The sequence below is a fragment of the Notamacropus eugenii genome, chromosome 5, assembly GCF_028372415.1.
Source record: "Notamacropus eugenii isolate mMacEug1 chromosome 5, mMacEug1.pri_v2, whole genome shotgun sequence".
NCBI lineage: Eukaryota > Metazoa > Chordata > Mammalia > Diprotodontia > Macropodidae > Notamacropus > Notamacropus eugenii.
The window spans coordinates 24349475-24364683 of NC_092876.1; the positions used below are offsets into that span (position 1 = coordinate 24349475).

The 15209-nt window shown below is 43.8% G+C and overlaps 1 protein-coding gene across 1 annotated transcript; it reads left to right on the plus strand.

The window, feature by feature from the left end:
• The first annotated feature begins 1662 nt into the window (after nt 1–1662).
• LOC140503634 (sialic acid-binding Ig-like lectin 13) lies at nt 1663–14799 on the plus strand. The gene is made up of 8 exons (XM_072607779.1): nt 1663–1744; nt 1828–2196; nt 2809–3093; nt 3442–3492; nt 5212–5469; nt 5945–6044; nt 11779–11845; nt 12000–14799. The coding sequence occupies exons 1-8, from the start codon at nt 1708–1710 to the stop codon at nt 12198–12200; spliced, it is 1368 nt and encodes a 455-aa protein (XP_072463880.1). The 5' UTR covers nt 1663–1707; the 3' UTR covers nt 12201–14799.
• The last annotated feature ends 410 nt before the right edge of the window (nt 14800–15209 follow it).

The following is a 15209-nucleotide window of genomic DNA, read 5'->3' on the forward strand; positions in this document are numbered from 1 at the left end:
ACAGATCTGAACTGGTGCACCAAGGGGGTGCACAGGACTGGAACAGTCAAAACTGGGGAGGTCCTAGAGGAGGCCAACCTTGGTCCCTATAGCACAGGATTGCAGGGACACCAGAGAGTGGGCCCAGGGGAAGTGTTCCAGTTCTCCCCACCCAACCTCAACTGTCAGTCTGATCAGTGGGAGCTGCAAGAGCAAGCCCAGAATAACTTTACACCAGGCTCTGTAGGAGCTTGTCCTCTCCCTGTCCTGCACTGAGACTAAGCTCCCTGAAGGCAGGTACATCTCTCTTTTCTCTGCATCTGCAGTGCCCTGGGCAGAGCTTGGCACATAGGAGCCTCTTCATGAGTCATCACAGGGTTTGTAGCTGAAATCTTGGAGAACAGGTCCTGACCTGCATCAATGAGATAATGGTGGTTTTACTGAGATTGAATCCCAAGGAGATCAAAGACAACACAGAATGGTCCCATAGGTTCCAGAACATCCATAACAAAAGTCATGGCAGCTCAAATACTGCCACCAGCACAAGGGAAAGGAAACTGGGGATCCAAAGGTGCAGGGAATCTGACTGAATTATGGGGGATGAGAATCCTGGAATGTGGAACTCAGGTGGATATGATCATACAGAGAAGCACATGACAATCATTATGAACTGGTGCAGCATGAGAAAGGGGAATCCAGGAGGATACTGAGGGCAAAGGTCACAGGAATCTAAATAAAAAGAAATGTCAGCCAGTCAAGAGTCACCCAGCATTTATTAAGTGCTTACTCTGTCTCAGGCATTGTGGTAGGTACTGAAGATACTGAGAAAGAGAAAAGCAGTGCAAATTCACCAGGAAGGTTCATTTTCCTGTAATGAGCACCAAGTCATTAACCAGGTATTTAGAAGAGAGAAGAAGAGTAAAAGACAATAGGTGGAAAGAGGAATCAGGGAGTGACTTTGGAGCTGAGGTTTGGGCTTCAAGCCAGGAAAAAGACAGTGAGGAGTGAAATTCTTCCACGCATAGAGTACAGCCAGAGCAAAGGCCTGGAGATGGGAGATGGAATGCCATACCAAAAGCAGGCCATTGGCTCATGTAGCTGAATTAGAGAGATCTTAGAGGAGAGTAAACTAATAATAATCATGCCCAGCATTTCTGCAGTGATTCATGGTCTGTGAAACACTTGGCAAATCTCACATTTGATCCTCACCACAAGGCTGAGGGTGGAGGGGCTGTTACTGTCCCCATTGTATAGATGGGAAAACTGAGGCTCAGACAGAGGCAAGACTGACAGGGAATGTCTGAGGCAGGATTTCAGCTCAGGTCTACCTAATCCCAGTTCAGCTTGCACAGGAGAGGGCCAGGCTCTGGTCACTGACCCCCATCAGCCACACAGGCACCCTGGTCCATAAAAGATCCATGCCCCCAGTCTTTGCAGCAGATCTGTCCTCCCCCAGCACCTCAGTCCTGACTGTCCCAGGAGCTGGCCCAGGAAAGGAGCTCCCCATCCCCACCCCCACACACACCCCTCTCCCTGAACTCAATGAAGGAGGCCAGGAGCCCACTGACGAGAGGACAAGGGTTCCTCTTCTGAGGATGTTCCTCCCTCTCTCTCCACACAAGGACTTCCTGTTTCATCTTCCTCTTTGCTGTGACCCTGACAGGGAACCATAGTGCTCAGGGAGTGACACAGAGCCCCAGAGGAGCCTGGCTCTCTCCTGTCTCATTCATGCTGCTGCTGCTGCTGCTGCCCTTGCTTTGGGAGGGTGAGTGGGGCTGGGGCAGAGGGAGGCTGGTCTGAGGGGTGAGAAGAGGTGGAGATGTTGACCAAGCCTCTGTCTGCCCTCAGGGTCCCTGTCCCAGAGATTGGAGGTGCAGCCCTCGGTGACTGTGGAGGAGGGAATGTGTGCCCATGTTCCCTGCACCTTCAATACCTACGGATTCTACGTCAATTACAACAACCGCATTTATGGCTACTGGTTCAGTGAAAGTTCTGATGTTGTGAGAGACAGGCCCGTGGCCACCAATGACCCATCGCGGAAGGTGGAACATGGAGCCCAGGGGAGATTCCATCTCACTGGGGATCCCAGGTTGAAATCTTGCTCTCTGAGCATCACAGACGCCCAGTTCTCAGACAGGGGACGATACTTCTTCCGTATTGACTATGAATATGGTAGATACAATTTTGGAAATCAGCTACTTTATGTGAATGTGACAGGTAGGATACCCCTCTCCTGGGAGGGTCTCAGTGTATGAGGCAGGGAGGTCTGAGGAATGGGATGGCCTTGCAGCCTCTGTAGCTCCCCATGGGAATGGTGAGAGAACACAGAGGATATGTGGGGAAGAACCAGGAAAGGTGTGAAGATCCTGCCTAAAGCTCCAGAGCTACAAATGGTGGAGCCTTCTTTGGGTGGAACCAGGACCCCAGACAATACTGAGAGGCACCATGGTTGTTCTGGAAAGAACTCTGGAGCTGCTGCCAAAGGAAGGAGATTCAATTCTATATTTCTGACTGACTGTCTTTGGGGCATTTTGAAGTATAATTTTTCCTTTGCCTCTTGACTCTGTTTCTCTTGATGTGAAATGAAGGGCTTGTTCTCCATTTTCTTTATTGATATTTCCCCTTGACTTACAATATGTGGGTGACTTCAGTCCTGAGGATAATTCGGGTTGCCTAGAATGCTGTTTAGGAGCAGGAGTCTGAATGGGGTCATATTATGCATGGAACATAGTAGGACCCTGAGGAATGGGGTAGGTTCAGCTCTTGGAAGGACACTTGAGTCCTCAGTCCCCTTCCCACTCCATGGCTCACTGTCTCTCTCGTCTCTAGACTTGAAGCAGAAACCAGACATCTCTATGCCAGAGGTGCTAGAGTCAGGAAATCCAGTGACTCTGAAATGCACATTTCCTTCAGCCTGTGGGCAAGACAGGCCTTTCACATTCTTCTGGATGTGGGGTGCCCTCTCCTCCAAGGCACAGAGCTCTGAAACTTCACCCTCCTCCCAGTTCTCCTTCATCTCTGGGCCCCAGCATCATGGCACCAACCTCACCTGTCAGGTCACCCTTCCTGGAGGCCGTTTGAGCACAAAGAGAACTGTCCAACTCAATGTGTCCTGTGAGTGCTGGGGCAGTAGACCTGCCTTTCCCAAGGGAGGATGTAAGGGTGGGATATGTTAAGGGATCAGGGTCAGGGCCAAACCCTGGGAAACCAGATGCTCTTTTTCCTGATCAGGGCAGGGAAAGCTCCCTCCCAGAACAGATACAGCCTGTGATTTCCTGTTTGTTTGTTTTTTTTCTCTCTCAGCCTCTTTGGCTTCATGTGCCAATGTCAGTCAGGTAGAGTTAGCCTAGATGTCCTCAGAGCTCCTTCCACTCTGACATTCTGGAATTTAATCTCTTCCCTGCCTGCTGCTGGACTGGACAGAGAGCCCCTCCCGCAGCAAACCTGCTCCTTCTTTTGCAGATGCTGTGCAGAATGTGACCATCACCATGGCCCAGGACAACAGGACAATAGGTATCAGCAGAACTGCTACGGGAGGACAGGGAGGGGATCCTGAGGTTTCAGCTTGTATTCTGAGGGTAAGTGTGGATGTCAGGGACAGGAAGGAGACAGGAGAGACTAGGAGTCACTCTGCAAGCCCAGGTTCTCTTTGGCCTGGGCTGCTCCTCCTTTTGGAATAACATCAGCTCGTGTTTACTCCAGATTTGAAGGGTTAGAAACCATTTTCTTTCAAATAATCTTAGTAGATATGGAGTGTGAGAATTCTGATGCCCATATTTCAGATGAAAAAACTGAGGCTTAGAGCTGTGAGGAGAGCTGGACCTAATGAACACAAGTCCATAGTAACAGAGAGGTGTGAATTCTAAGTGTACACTGCACCTGACTTGTGCTAAGAAGGACAAGGTCCACCTTGAATCCAGTTATTAGGACAGTGTTCTGTCCACTGAAACTGTCATATTGGGTAAGCTGACGTGGCTCTCTGCATTTCAGGCCAGTCAGGGAGTCTTTGCTACCTGGATCATTGATGTTGGGTTCAGGGTTGATCTTGAGTGTGTGAGGGGTCTCTGTAGGAGGAGGCCATGGGGGATTGGCCAAGAAGCTGCTGTCAGTGAGGGTCAGGAGCCTGACCATCCAAGCTGAGCCTTGAGCATTCAGTCAGGGCAGGGCAGTATTGACCCTGAGGCCTTAGGGCTGCTGGGTGTGTGAAAGTGGAACCTTGTGGTCACCACTTTGGGCTCAAATGATGTAACATGTAAGAAGGATCTTTGTGCAGATGTTTCAGTCTACTGGGAACTTGTTTTTTGTTTGTTTTTATCTTTCATAATACTGTTCCCTTAATTTTTTAAGTGAGAGACAGAAAGAGAGAGAGAAATGGAGAGAGAATGAAGCTATGGAAGAAAGACATAAAGAAGGAAAAGAAGATGGAAGGTAGCAAGGAAGATAAGAAGGAAAGTAGAAAAGAAAGGAGGGAAAGAGAAAAGATGAAGGAAATGAAAGAAACAAAGGAAGGACTCATCAAAGGAAGGAGTGAAGGAAGGAAATAAGAAAAGGAGAAAACCCATAGGAAGAAAGATAAATAAGGGAAAAATAACTGTGAAAAGAAGAAGAGATGGAAAGAAGGAATGAAAAGGAAAGGTAAAAATACAAGAAAAATAAGGATCAAAGTAAGGAAACACATAAGAGAAAAAGAATGAATGAAATGGAGGAAAGGATGAAGAAATAAAAAAAAGCTTGGAAAAAAGCAAATACGACAAAGGAAGAGAAGTAGGAAAAAGCAAGTTTCAAAAGGAAAAAATATGAAGGAAAACAAAGAAAATGGTAGAAGAGAGAAAGGAAGTAAGAAGAGAAAGATGAGAAAAAGGAGGAAGGAGAGAGGCAGGAAGTAAACAAAGATAAAAAAAATCAATCTGAGGCAAAGGCAGGAAAATGACCCAGGCTGAGTGTGACCTGGCAGCAGCAGAAGCAGGGGAGGCCTCCATGGTCTGGAGAGCAGCCAAGAAAGATGTAGGACAGGGAGAAGGGGGCAGGAAGCCAGGACGGGCTGGGCCTGGGGTTTCCCTTCCTGGCTGAGGTCATGTCCTCTTCCATTTGCCCTTTCCTTCTGGGATTTTGGGGGAGTCACACTTGCTTTCTAAGCTCCCAGGTCCCTGCTGAGTACAGAGAAGGTGGAATACAGGGGGCCTCTGAGGTCCTTCCAGGTTCTCACTCCTGGGACCTCCTGATCTTTTGCAGGTTTTGTCTCAGGAAACAGCTCAGTTCTTGTGCAAGAGGGACAGTCCGTTCACCTGTTCTGTGCTGCCAACAGCAATCCCCCTGCTACACTAAGCTGGATCCTGGGGGACCAAACCCTGGCCTCTTCCCAGCCCTCAGAGGATGGAGTCCTGCACCTGGATCTGCCCCACCTGGGCCCAGCAGATGAAGGGCATTACATATGCCTAGCTCAGCATCCTCTGGGCTCCAAGCAGGCCTCCCTGAACATCTCTGTGCAGTGTGAGTGTGAGGGGTCTGGTCACCATGGGGTGCTTGGGTCCTGGTGAAGGAAGGAGAGTGTACAGGGGTCATGTGTATCTTGCTACAGACACCCCAAGGATACACAACCCTTCTTGCTCTTGGGTCAAGGAAGCTTTGTTCTCTACCTGTTTTGTCCAAGTAGAACCAGCCCCTTCCTTGCTTTGGTGGGTAGGGGGGAAGTCTGTGGAGGAAAATAGTAGCAATTACACCTTCCAGGTGACATCAACAAGGTCTGGGCCCTGGGCTAACAACAGCTTGAGTGTGAAAGTGGACAGGGTCCCCAACATCAGTGTCAGCTGTGAGGGGAAGAACACCCAGGGGACCCACACCCTACTCTGCCAATTGGTGCCAGGGGATGAATTCGGAAGGGAGCGAGCTGGGGCAGAGAATCCTGAGGACAGGGGGGCCATTATTGCCATGGCCTGTATTCACCTCAAACTCCCTTTTTGTTCAGATGAGTCCACACGGTCCAACCTGATCCAAAAAGATGTGATCCTGGGTGTCCTCTGTGGAGTTGGCGCCATAACTCTGCTTGCGCTCTGCGTCCTTCTTCTGTGAGTGTCGGGGCTAGGGGGAGGAGGGGATCTTGGGGGTCATGATTCAGGAAATGGTGGCCTGATTTCATCTCTGAGAAATCCTCAGATATCAATGTTTCCCTGAGTTCAGGCACCGATTTCGGAGGTGCATAAGAATGCGAATCAGAACAGAAATTCCAGTACCCTTCCTTTTTCAAATTAAAAAAATAAACAGATTTGGAGAGGAAAAGTGACTTGCTCAAGGTCACACTTATGAACCAGTATGTAGTCAATCATGATTGAAAACAATACAGGCCCCTGACTCCACTTGAGCTTCCAGAATCAAATGGTGAAGCTGAGGCTCAGTGGATACAGCACTGGGTCTAGAGCCATGATGATCTGAGTTCAAATCCTGCCTCAGATATTTAGAATGTGAGTGAACCTGGGATACTCACTGAAACTGCCTGCCTCAGTTTCCTCATATGTGAAATTATGATGAGATCATCTGACCTGTAAGGTATTATGTTAATGTTAGCTGTTATTATAGTTACATGGGATTATATCTGTAACAGGCTTCTTACAGTGCCTAGAATATAGGAAGTGATATAGAAATGTTACCTATTATTTTTAGCATTATTATCATTATTATTGAATGGGATCATATCTGTGCAGTCCTGGTCATAGTGCCTGGCACATAGTAAGTACTTACTGGGATCTTGTTTCCTTCCCTGACCCCTCCCCATTTCAGTTTCCCAAGCTGCAGGAGGGGCTCAGGGTCACGGATAGTGAAGGGCAGAGCTGGGTTTGGCCCCGATATGATCCACTGCCTTCCATAAAGCGCTGAGATCAAGGGGAGGTGGTCTGCTCCCTGGGACTGATCAGTCCTCAGGACAGGCGTTGATATTCGCCTGGACAGGAGGAGAGAAGATTCCAGGGTAACAGGCTAAAAATTCCACACTTACAACAAGGTATTAAGACACTTGCCCTTCTCCATTTGGTGGAACCACTGATGTGTTTATACATATATACATAATGTACGTATATCATATAATTGTATATTATAATGTAAATACATGTTACATAAATATTTAAATATATGTTTATTATGTAGTATCGTAATATGTATAGTATACTTTCTCTCTGAATGAGAAAAATAAAAGCCTAAATCACTGTACAAAATATATCTGGTGCAGCAAAACCCCAGTGAAATACCTAAAGCGAAGCTCTGACCTTGTTTCTCAGTCCCTTCTATGCTTTTGTTACATTCCTTCCTTTCTAACGATCTTCCCCCTTTATGAGGATCTACCTTCTGTCTGCAGGGCATTGTCCTTTCCTTCTCTAACAAGCAGTGGCCCTGTGCCTTCTCCTGCCTCTCCCCTCCACCCTTTTCATCGTCCTTAGCTCCTCTTCCAGCTTCGGCTCCTGCTCCTCTTGAACAGCCCTGATCACACCTTCCCACAGCGCTGCTGCACTTGCATTCATGCTTCCTTTTGTTGCCTACCTTGGTTTAAATGCGAAGTGAGTTTCTGCATCAGCATGGGTCTTTTTATTTTGTCTTTTACTTTTCTTTTTCATTTTTTTTCTTAAAGCTTTGATTTTCAGTTCTGAAATCTTTCCCTCCCCCATTCATTGAGAAGGATAGAAATACAACAGTCATTATATTTATATATGTGTATATATGTATGCATATGTATGTATATTTATGTGTGTGTGTATATATATGTATGTATGTATGTATGTATGTATATCAAGTCAGGACAAACGTGTTTCTAAAAAGGTGAAAAAAACGATTCAGTCTGCACTCAGAGTTCATCAGTTCTCTCTGTGAAGGTGGATAGCTTTTTTGTCATGAAACCTCTGGAATGTTTTTGGATCATTGTCTTCGTCAGAGTCGTTAAATCTTTCATGGTTAATCATCCTTACAATAAATTCGTGCTGTGGTTCTGCTCTCTTCACTTTACGTTAGTTCATATGAGTCTTTGCATCAGTTCATAAAAGCCTTTTAAGCATTTTCTGAACTCTTCCATTTTTCCCTTCTTAAGACATAATAGTATTCCATCACAATTTGTTCAATCAATCACTCCCCAAACTGATGGATATTCTTTCAATTTCCAATTTTTTGCCCCACCAAAAGAGTTGCTACAAATACTTATGTACGTATGTGTCTTTTTACTTTTGCTTGGAATCTTTGGTGTACAAACCTAGCAGGAATATTGAGGGTGTTGTCAAGTGATAAAGAGTTTTATAGCCCTTTGGGCATTATTTCAGATTGTTCCCCATAACGGTTAGACAAATGGGGACCCAGCTAGTAGGATAACTCAGCTCATCCTCTCCCTTCTGTCTTCTCTTCCCTTCTTTCTCCTCTCCAAAGCAATGTAACTTGGTGTTTACTGAATAGATTTCTTTCTTTTCTTTTCTTTCTTCCTGTCCTTCTTTCTATCTTACTTTCTTCCTTTCTTTCTTTCTTTTTTCTTTCTTCTTCCTTTCTTTCTTTTTCTCTTTCTCTCTCTCTTTCTCTCTTTCTTTCTTTCTTTCCTTTCTTTCTTTGTGTCTTTTTGTCTTTCTTTCTCTATTTCTCTCTATCTTTCTTCTCTCTTTCCCCAAACCTTAAATCCAGTGCACTATGAAGCCCATACATTGGACAGCAATAAGGCCCTGCCCAAGGTCCACTTAATGGCTGTTTCCTGGACCCTCCTGGCTTACAGTGATTATAAATAGTAACTGTTTCTCATTCCCTCCCAACTTGTTTTAGTTATTTTTTTTCCTTTTGTTCATTAAAGGGACCATTCCCTGAATACTACTTACAGAGGCCCATTCATTGAATTCACAATGCTACCTCACTCTAAGTGAGTACCTGAGAAAAACTTAATCCAAAATGCCAAACTCTGTCATTACATCCTAGGTTGTCTCCAGACATCCTGATGAATATCTGGTCACTGGATCTAGATGACTCAGGAGGAAAAAGTGAGGCTGGTGACCTGCACAGACATCCCTCATTCAAAACAAAAGTCAAGTGTCAGTCACGTCATCATTTCTCTGATGCCGTGGTCATCTTTGAAAATGAAGGAGGAACACACAATAGACCCGTTCACAGCTGCACCAAAAGTGCATTAGTGTACCTCTTTTTCTACATTAGCTCCAGTATTTGACATTTTTCTTTTCTATCATGTTACCCAGTATAATGTATATGAGGTAGTACCTCAGGGATGTTGAATTTCCATTCATCTAATCAATACTGACAAAGCATTTTTTCATATCACTATTGAAAACTGTGATTTCATCTTCTGAGAACTACCTCTTCATGTGCTTTATCAATTAAAATATGTCTCTTTTGTATAACCTTGGCTCAGTTCCCTATATGTTTAAGAAATTAGACTTTTTTTCAAAGACATGTGATATAGTTTCTTTCTCTCTTTCCTTCTAATATTGGCTTCATTACTTTTCTTTGTGGCAAAACTGTTTTCATTTCATGTAATCAAAACTATGCATTTTGCCTCCCGTACTTCTGTCCATCTCTTCACAGACTCTTCTCTTATCAATAGATCTGACAAGGAAGTTTTTCCATATTCCTCCGACATGCTTACGAAATCATTTGTGCATCAAGATCATGTAGCCATTTTCAGGTTATCATGCTATAGAGGATGATATTTAGTCTTTATCTCTTTTATGCATGACCAATTTCCACTGTTCTCATTGGAGTTTCTTACCTCAAAAGTTTCGATCTTTGAGTTTCTCTTTGAATTACTTTAGGTACTATGCTCGTTTACTTTGGAATGTTGTGTGCCTGATTCATTAATGATTCATTCTTTTCTTTGCGCTAGTTCAGATGAGAGTGAGGTGCAAGTAATAACACCACTCCTCCCCTCCCCCCTCCACCCCTCCCTCCATTCCCCCTGCATTGCAAAAGCTCTTCCTTGCATGCATCTTGTATGTGTGATAGTTTCTCTATTCTTCATCTCCCCTTCCCCTTCTAACAGTGCATCCCTCTTTCTCACTCTTGCATTCTTTCTTTTACATCAGACCAATGTAACAGACTTATACCTCTGTCCTCAGTCTGTGTGCACGCCTAATTGCCCCAACAATGATCAAATTCTCAGGAGTTACTTGTCTCATCTCTCCATATAGGAATGTAAGCAGTTTGACCTAATGGAGCCGGTTATGAAATTTCTTTTTAATGTTTATCTTGTTATGCTTCTCTTGAATCATGTGCTTGAATATCATATTTTCTTTTCAGTTCTGATTTTTTAATCTGGAATGCTTGAAACTCCTTTGTCTCATTTTTGCCCTGTAAAAATATAATCAGTTTGGACAGCTAGGTTATTTTTGGTTCTAACCCTGTCTTCTTTGTCTTCTGGAAAATTATATTCCAAGTTCTCCATTCCTTTAATGTTATAGTTCAGTTGTTTCAATCAAGTCTGACTATTTCTGACCCCATTCCAGTTTTTCTGGGCAATGAAAACGAAGTATTTTGCCATTTGCTTCTCTAGCTTGTTTTATACGTGAAGAAACTGAGGCAAACAGGATTAAGTGAATTGTCAGGGTCATACAGCTAATACATGCATGAGCAAGATGAGTCTTCCTGGCTTCAGTCCTGGCACTCTATCCACTCTCTTACCTAGCACCCCTTTAAAGTAGTTAATGCTAAATCTCATGTGATACTGACTGAGGTCACACAGTATTTGAACTATTTCTTCTGATTGCTTGGAATATTTTCCCATTGAACACAGAGGTCTGGAATTTGGCTATAATATTCCTGGGTGCTTTCATTTTGGATACTCGTTCAAGGGGTAATTGGACATCATCACTTTTTAAGTTTGGGGAGAACATGGAAATGTTTGTTGTGAGGGAGGTTGTAGTCAGCAGATAGGCAAAGATTTCAGACAAGAGAGAGGGGGGAACATAGTGTGAGCATTCGGTACAGGAAGAGATGGGATCAACGACTTTATGTAGAGGCTTTAACCAGGAACATAAGGAGAGCATCTTCTTCATCCATGAGGAGAGTAAAGGAGGAGGTATGGAAGACATCTCAGTGATGTGGAATGACAAAGACATTTCGTGTTTTGTTGCGGTGAGGTGAGGAGAGGAAAAGGGGACTGAAAGGAGATGTCAGCCAATAGCCTCAATAATTGGGTGGATCCTGAGGCATAGTCCCCAGCTGAGAAAGTAAGGTATAAGGTGATATGAGTGCCCTAAGGAGAGGTGAAAAGTTTTCTAATTGCTGCTGTCGTGAGCGGGATAGAGAACTGATTTAGGAAGAAAGGAGGATTACCTTGGTCCAGTGAGGGACCACTTGGGAAGCACAGTGGGAAAAGCCGTCAGCCTCTCATGAATGGGAAGCAGTATTATCCCATAGGATCACAGAATGTAGAACTAGAACCTTCCTTAGAGACAATTTCATCCAAGCCTTTCATTTTACATATGAGGAAACTGAGGCTTCGAGTGAGGATAAGATTTATCCAAGACCCCAGAAGGAAATAATAGCAAGTGCAAGTCTCTTCACGCTCAGCTCCATGGTCTTTCCTAGACACTCCTGTGGTTCATAAGTTTGTGGAATTTGGAGTTTGGAAATCACAGAACAGGAGAATGTCACGGGGAAGGGACCATAGAGACTCTGTAGTCTTATTTTCTCATTTGACAAATGTAGAAAGAGAAAATCATTGAGGGAAAATGGTATGTCAGGGTGAGCCACAGAGTGAGTGATGGGGCCCTACTACTCTGGATCCAAATCTCAGCTTCTCTCCCCTGCACCAACTCTGCCTTTTTACCTCCTCAGGATAAAGATGCTCAGGAAAAAGTCTGTGGAAGCAACAGCAGCAGAAGCTTCTAGAGGGCAGGCAGAGGTAGAGTATGCCAACCCCTAGCCCTCAAATGTTCACTCCACTCTCAGTCCACAAATCCCTCTCTGTTACAAGGCCATCTCCCCCCCACTTTCTACTCCTGCTCCCATGATGCTGGAATTGGATTTGACTGAGCAACCCTTTGCCCTTTCTCCAGGATCCCAAGAGGCCATCTGGAGTGGATCTGTCCCTCAATACCATTTCACCAACTGAAGACAGAGAGTCAACTCCAGCACCTCTAGAGGATGGACTAGATGAGTTACATTATGCCTGCCTCAACTTACAAGGAGCAGAACCTAAAGAAGACAATAGATTCACTGACCCATTCACCACATACTCAGAAATTAGGTTCCAATGAGCAATGGTTGAGGCCTCAGCCGTGGTTCTACACAGGGTGATTCAGAAGTAACTTTCTGTGCTATATTATCATCCATTCCACAAGCATCTATTAAATACCTGCTCCAGGCAGATATCGAATAAGACACATTCCCCATGCTCATGGAACTTTCAGTCTAGTAAAGGGACCAAACACAAGCCCAGTGTAGTGGCCCCTCCCTCAAACGTAGACTCTTCTTCACTAGTTGGATTCCTCAGAGAGTCATCTGCCACCTTGAACTCTAGTGGTCATTTTCATGGGGCACCATATTTCTAACTCCGTAGCTCCTGAGCTGCCACGAGTGTGTTTCCCAATAACATTCAAAACACATAACGAGAATCCTAAAGCATCCCTCCCCCAAACTTGGGACTGACCTTCCCACCAACACACACAGTGTATGTCGGTATGGGGGAGGGAGGGAACACCAACTCTTAGTGAAACATAATGAGACACATGTTCAGGGAACACATGTGGCCAAGACAACCTACCACTCTAAAACGGCAGATCCTCAGTGATTTTTGTCTTTCCTGAAATGATCTTGCAAAGTTCAGTGCTAAGCATGGGATCTCTGATGGATTGCTAGACTTGTTGCTGTGCTACTCCAATCAACTACTAGGCTGAGCCAGTCTGCTACTGACCACTGTTAGCTCTTCACAGGGCACAGCATCTCAGCTGGATGGGTCACTTCCTTAGACTCACTTGGCTGAGTGTCTTTACTGGTCCTTTACTAAGCTAGGTTGGCCCCATGATTACAACTACAGTCTCCAGAATTTACCATTTCAGGCTGTGCTCTGGGCAACTCACAGGATTTGGATAAGAAATTCTCTGTCCCCAGGTAGCATCCATGCAAGGAAATAAGACCCAAACCCACGGAATGCTACTATGTCATCATATGTAAGAACATTAGAGTGAACTCCCAGTAGTGAGTCCCAGTAGTGAGGTCATGTATCAAATATTGCACCTCAATATTTACTAAGCACCTGCTATGAAGGTCCTTCTCTTGGTGCTTGAGTTGTTCCAACCTACTTTCACTCATGCAGAAACTGAGGCTCAGAGAGAAATATATCATCTTAGATTTATCAATGTAAGGGAATTTTGAGGTTACTGAGCAGAGTCCCCTCATTCTATGAATAAAGAAATAGAAGCCAAGAGAGATTAAGTGACTTTCTCAAGGTATACTCACATGCCTCATCTATCTCTTCAGATGTCATGAGAGAAGACTGCATCCTTAAGGTAGTTTTCACTTCTAAATCTATAACCAAATGTGCCAATGTGAGATATCTCATGATACTAGTCACTAGCATGATATGGCACTTAAAGATTGCCCAAGTGCTTTACAAATATTCTCTCATTTCATCCTTACAACAGGCCTGGGAATTCAGTGTTAATATTATCTTCATTTTACAGTAAATTGAGTCACAAAGATGTTACCTCACTTGCCTAGCATCACACAGCTAAGAAGTCTCTAAAAGCACATTTTGAACTCGGGTCTTCTCAGTTCCAGTTCCATTGTTCTGTGCATTATGGCACCGTTTAACTGCCTTCTCAAATGTAAAAATGTGAGCTACTAGTACTACCTGCAAAACTTTACTCTTGGCTTTTCTACACTCTCTTCCTATGCATCTATAAAATTTATGGAGGACTGACACAGGGCAAATGTTCACATGGTGGTCAGAAAAAGCGACACAAGACTCTCACGGTTTCTCTTAAGAACTTTGGAATTGATTGTGAAACATGGGAGACACAGGCACAGGACTGCACAGCATGGTGTTTCCTCATCAGAGATGGTATTGTGCCCTATGAGCAAAGCAGAATTGAAGTAGCGAAAAAAATAAGATTCCCAGATTGAGAGAATCCTCCCGAAAAGTTCCCATGCACTATTTGTGCACAACTGGTGGTAGAGTATTCTGATTTTGTATTTTCCTGATCAGCCACAGTTGGACATGCTGTCAATTATGATAATGTCATATTATGTCAATTATGTAACATAATTGAAACATAAATGAAATATATCATTTCCCTGAAGTCACTGGGCTAGGAAGTGACAGGTCCGATTTTCAAACCCGATTCCCCCGACTGCAAAGTGAAGTCTTTTTCTACTGCCTAATATTGTGGCCTTTGAAACCGGTAGCAAACTGTCCCAATGTGAGAATGAGTTGAAGTGAGATACAGATAAGTAGAAAGACAGTTAGACACACAGATAGCAGAGACAGATAGATAAAGAGATACAGAGAGGTAGATGTGGATAAACAGAAAGACAAATAGACTGTGATTGGTGATATCTGAAAAAACTGAGGAAAAAAGTTTGAACTTCTTGGAATGTCTATTTATTTATCGATTTTTGCCTTTAATTTTTATTTTTCTCAATTACATAGAAAGAAAAAATTTTATCTTTTTAAAAATATTATTTTGAAACCCACATTCTTATCTTTTCTCCTCCTCTCCCCCTGCTTGAGAAAGCAAGCAATTTCTTATAGATTATATATGTGCAGTCATGCAAAACATTTTCATCTTAGCCTTTGCCAACAAACATGCAGACCGAAAACCAGCAAACAAGAATAATAAAAACTTAAAAGCATGATCTGATTGGTGTTCATATTCCAATTCTTTCCCAAAAGGTAGATAGATTTTTTTTTCATCATAAGTCCTTGTTGTATTCCTGAGAATAGCTTGGAAATTTACAGTTGAATACTGTAGAAAATTGCTGCTACTATGTACCATGTTCTCCTGGTTTTACTTTGTTGTAATGCCCCAGTTCATGTAAGGTTCCCTGGGTTATTCTGAAAGAATCCTGCTCAGCATTTCTTATAGCAAAGTAGTATTCCACTTCATCATATACCACAACTAGTTCAGCCATTCACCAGTTGATGGGCATACTCTCAATTTCCAGTTCTTTTCCACCATGACAAGAGTTGCTATTAATATTTTTGAAAGCATAGAGCCTTTTTTCTTTGATCTCTTTGGGTTACAGACCCAGTAGAAATATTTCTG

What these genes read in the sequence shown, in the direction of transcription:
- LOC140503634 (XM_072607779.1), top strand. Translation starts at nt 1,708, where the DNA reads ATGCTGCTGCTGCTGCTGCTGCCCTTGCTTTGGGAGG. An exon ending in TGTCCAACTCAATGTGTCCT is followed by an intron (nt 3,094 to 3,441) that starts GTGAGTGCTGGG and finishes CTTCTTTTGCAG; the next exon opens with ATGCTGTGCAGAATGTGACC. An exon ending in CTTCTAGAGGGCAGGCAGAG is followed by an intron (nt 11,846 to 11,999) that starts GTAGAGTATGCC and finishes CCCTTTCTCCAG; the next exon opens with GATCCCAAGAGGCCATCTGG.